At 40.8% G+C, this 5,042-nt stretch overlaps 1 protein-coding gene across 2 annotated transcripts in view; it reads left to right on the forward strand.

Annotated features, from left to right (window-relative positions):
* The first annotated feature begins 283 nt into the window (after positions 1 to 283).
* Positions 284 to 5,042, forward strand: part of dclk2a (doublecortin-like kinase 2a) — an 88,212-nt gene continuing 83,453 nt past the window's right edge. The window contains exon 1 of one of the 2 annotated variants that reach the window (XM_072916337.1): positions 284 to 879. In XM_072916337.1, the coding sequence (XP_072772438.1) occupies positions 477 to 879 (403 nt within the window). In that variant the 5' untranslated portion in view covers positions 284 to 476. The remainder of the gene's footprint in view (positions 880 to 5,042) is intronic. The other variant, XM_072916336.1, reaches the window with a different exon arrangement.

Below are 5,042 nucleotides of genomic sequence, written 5' to 3' on the forward strand. Positions count from 1 at the left end.
TAAAATCTTGCCTAGGGCGCCAGATTGGTTAGGGCCGGGCCTGGCAAGTATGGTCTCCCGGGTGGCCCCGGGAAGAGCTGGACGAAGGGGCTGGGGAGAGGGAAGTCTGGGCTTCCCTGCTTGGGCTGCTGCCCCCGCGACCCGACCTCGAATAAGCGGAAGAAGATGGATGAATGGATGGCAATGTGAGCGTTGTTCAGACACGTGACGTCACAAATGGGCGGTTCATTGTGTACTTCCGGTGAAAGAGGCGCGAAAATATTTTTCGGCGTTAGGACCCTGAAGATGAGGGCTTCCCTCCTCCGCATGCATTGATTTGGACAGCTTGACGGCGCCAACTGGCCGCGTCAGAGGAGCAGGAGAAGGCGGATGGAGACACGACTTTCTCCGTGAAAGTTACTATTCTTGTCGGCAAGAGCACGACAATGTCTATCCCACGCCGATAACTTTGTGCTCTGTGCCCAAAAAGTGACAAGATGTCGCTGAGCAGGAGCATTGAATTGCAACACTTCGAGGAGCGGGAGAAGCCTCACCGGACGCCGAGGAGCGGCTCGTCGGGCTCCCACGCCGGCTCCAGGGGCCCCGGCCTGACGCCCAGCCCGGCGCACAGTGCGCACTGCAGCTTCCACCGCACACGGACTCTGCAGGCGCTCACCTCCGAGAAGAAGGCGAGGAAAGTTCGCTTCTACCGCAATGGAGACAAGTACTTCAAGGGTCTGGTCTACGCCGTGTCCCAAGACCGCTTCCGCTCCATGGACGCCCTGCTCATGGAGCTCACGCGGTCCCTGTCGGACAACGTCAACCTGCCGCAGGGGGTTCGAACCTTGTACACCCTGGACGGGGGCCGGAGGGTCTGCAGCCTGGACGAGATAGTGGAGGGTAAGGCGCTTTCCAAAATAAAAGCACAATGTTTCATGAATGTCGAGGGTCGATGGAAATGATCCATTACAGCCAGAGGTGGGTAGAGTAGCCAGAAATTGTACTCAAGTAAGAGTACTGTTACTTTAGAGATTTATTACTCAAGTAAAAGTAAGGAGTAGTCACCCAAATATTTACTTGAGTAAAAGTAAAAAGTATGTTGTGAAAAAACTACTCAAGTACTGAGTAACTGATGAGTAACATACACACACATATCATATATATATATATATATATATATATATATATATATATATATATATATATATATATATATATATATACACATATACAAATATATATATATATACATACACACACACATATATATATATATACACACACACATATATATATATATATATATATATATATATATATACACACATATACAAATATATATATACATACACACACACACACACACACACACACACATATATATATATACACACACATATATATATATATATATATATATACACTGATATATACAGTATATAATTTATATTTATTTATTTAGCCGTTTTTGTTTACATGTTAAAGGTGTTTTAATGAATATACATGCATGTTTAACACATATAGATTCCTTTCTTTCATGAAGACAAGAATATAAGTTGGTGTATTACCTGATTCTGATGACTTGCATTGATTGTAATCAGACAGTAGTGATGATAACGTCCACGTTTTCAAATGGAGGAGAAAAAAAGTTCCTCCTTTCTGTCTAATACCACATGAAAGTGGTGGGTTTTTGGCATCTTATTTGTCCAGCTTCCATATTCGTTTTTATACACTTTACAAGAAATACATTGGCGGCAAATTCCGTAGCTTGCTAACTTGTTTGCGCTGGCTTTCGGAGACTCTTGTTTTGAAAGCGCAGGCGTGATGGAGCGGCACTTTTATTGTGAAGACAGGAACTGTGCAGTCAGTCTTTAGGCTTTTGACAGGATGTACGGTTAAAATAAAAAAGGGTCTTTTTTCCTTCACACTTTTGATTGATTGATTGGAACTTTTATTAGTAGATTGCACAGTACAGTACATATTCCGTACAATTGACCACTAAATGGTAACACCCGAATACGTTTTTCAACTTGTTTAAGTCAGGTCATGTGACCACCTGGCTCTGTTTGATTGGTCCAACGTCACCAGTGACTGCATCTGATTGGTGGAATGAAGTGAACGTCACCAGTAAGGCAGGCACTATAAAGGTCTGTCTGACAGACCAAAACAAACAAAGCGTGCATTAACAGATCGATAAAAATTAGTAGCGAGTAGCGAGCTGAATGTCGATAAAAGTAGCGGGATAAAAGTAGCGGAGTAAAAGTAGCGTTTCTTCTCTATAAATATACTCAAGTAAAAGTAAAAGTATGTTGCATTAAAACTACTCTTAGAAGTACAATTTATCCCAAAAGTTACTCAAGTAAATGTAACGGAGTAAATGTAGCGCGTTACTACCCACCTCTGCTCGGGGGGCCAAATTTAGAGAAAAAAAATGTGTCTGGGGGCCGGTATATCTATTTTTTAGGAAAACCAATACAAAACCTCACAATAAAGTCTGATTGAATGCTAAAAATGTTATGACAGACCGCCTTAAAAACGGAATTTTAAATTTTTCTATGAACGATACAACCCTGAATATTGAGAACATAAGAACGTCACACCCCCTCTAAGTCTACATATTCTACAATCAAGCCACACCCACACTGCTTGGTGCCTCGTCTGACCTGCTGTGACGTAGATTACCATAGTAACTAGTAGAGTTGTACGGTATACGGGTATTAGTATAGTACCGCGATACTAATGAATCATATTCGGTACCATACCGCCTCTGAAAAGTACCGGTCCGCCGCCCCCTAAGATTTTTTGTTAAAATAAAGCCAATAATGCAATTTTTTCTGGTCCCCTTTATTTAGAAAAGTACCGAACAGTATCGAAATAATATTGGTATCAGGACAACGCTAGTCACTAAAAAATCATGCAAAAGCACAGATTCCAAGCATTGAAATACTTAGTATAGTTCAAGACTTCATACCTGCCAACTACTCTGGTTTTCCCGTAATTAGTATGGTTTTCATCAACCTATTCCGGGTTACGGTTGCAGTGATAAAAAATACGGTTTTTCATTAATTAAAAAAAAAAAATTTTTTTAAATGCGCGAGGCTATTTATAGCACCGCTGCCAAGCACGAGGCCATTGTTTCCAAACGAGCGAGATGTAGCGGCTAGCTACGGGGTGTTAGCCAATGGCTTTGGCTGGGGGGCGGGACTTCCGGGGAAGTTAGGGAAGTGACGTTGTTGACAGGAAGTGTTAGTTCGAGTTTTGCCGGGAAAGAGGGGAGACGCACATTGGAGCTGTTGTGTGGTTACATTGCATCTTATATAATAAAGACAAGACAAACGAATAAGTCTATGAGCCTACGTTCCTGGGAACATTACAGAACGATAATGGAATCAGCCGGAGAAAAATCGCAAACGAGTCTTAAACCGAAAAGAAAACTGCAGTCATTCCGTGAAGAATATTCAAAAGCCTATCCGGGAATAATTATCCGTTCCAAAAAGGGTGAAAACTACGCGAATTGCACCTTGTGCAGACAAGATTTTTCGATCGGACACGGAGGAATTAGCGATGTAAAAGACCACGTTGGGACAAAAGAACACAAGTCTAATGCCGTTGCTAGCGATACAAGTGGTAAACTTTCAACGTTTTTCGGATTTTAGCCACAAAAAGGTAATGACACCAATGTTATCTATTGGAATTGTTTAGTACTGTTATACTGTTAAAAGTGTTTATACTATTTATGCTTTCAAGTCCAAGTTGAAGAAATCTTGTTAAATGTTGACAGCATAACTACCAAAATACAGAAGTATGTCCTTAATATTTTTGCAGTGCTATTTCTGTTGAAAAGTTCAAATGATTACATTAGAGATGTGATGTGCCACTTTTCAAGTGTCTGATGGCTTCAATTAATTTTCATTCATTTTTCATATTTTGAATTCTTTTGAAAGGCTTACAAAAAAACTACATTTGAATTGTAATTCCATGCTATTGACAGGACTATTAATTTTAATGAAGTTAGCTTACCATGTTTACAGTATGATAATTGTGATAGAAATGTGAATTTTAGGCACAGAATATTTTTTACAATTGAACAAGGCAGTAGATTATACAAGCTTGGACAGAAAGTTAATAATGACACCAATTTTTTTTTTAATGGAATTGTTTAGTACTGTTTTACCATTTGTTTACTGTAAAAAGTGTTTATACTTTCAATTAACAAATTGAAGTCTTGTGAAAGGTTGACAGGATAACTGGCATTAACTGTCAAAATAATTTCAAACTATTGAAGTTAGCTTACAGAATAAACATGTCAATCAACCCATATGATTTTTGCTGTAATATTTTTGTTTTGAAAAGTCACTGTGACTGATAGAAAAGTGATGGTTTTAGCAACATTTTAACCTGTCTGAATGCTAATAATCATTTTGCGTCGGCCTGAACCCCCCACCAGGACTTTGTCCTGGACCTACCGGGGCCTGCGGCCCCTGGACCCTGGCTACTAGGTTTTTCTGATTTCAAAAGTTGGCAGGTATGTAATGGCGGCGACAGTTTTGATGTTAAAAGTCCGAAAAAAATGATTTAGAATGTCCGGCGGGGCGGATTGAAAATCATAACTGTCCGTATTTTGCCCAGGTCTGGTCTCAGGAGTAGCAATTTTGACAACACTAACACACACACGTGTCATATACAAATTCGATGCTCCTTGGCAATTATATTGACAGTAGTTGTCAAACTTTTTTCACCAAGTACCACCTCAGAAAAAACTTTGCTCTCTAAGTACCAACATAATGACCAACAACAAAATACGGCAACATAGTGGGCCTAAGTATTCATTAAAAACAAGGCAGAGATTTTATTGAACAAGTATATGTAATATTTTTGGCCATGGTAACATTACACACAGTTTGAACAGTAACACCATCCATCCATCCATCCATCTTCTTCCGCTTATCCGAGGTCGGGTCGCGGGGGCAGCAGCTTAAGCAGGGAAGCCCAGACTTCCCTCTCCCCAGCCACTTCGTCCAGCTCTTCCTGTGGGACCCCGAGGCGTTCCCAGGCCAGCCGGG

The sequence above is a fragment of the Nerophis lumbriciformis genome, linkage group LG27 (assembly GCF_033978685.3).
Source record: "Nerophis lumbriciformis linkage group LG27, RoL_Nlum_v2.1, whole genome shotgun sequence".
NCBI classification, from domain to species: Eukaryota; Metazoa; Chordata; class Actinopteri; order Syngnathiformes; family Syngnathidae; genus Nerophis; species Nerophis lumbriciformis.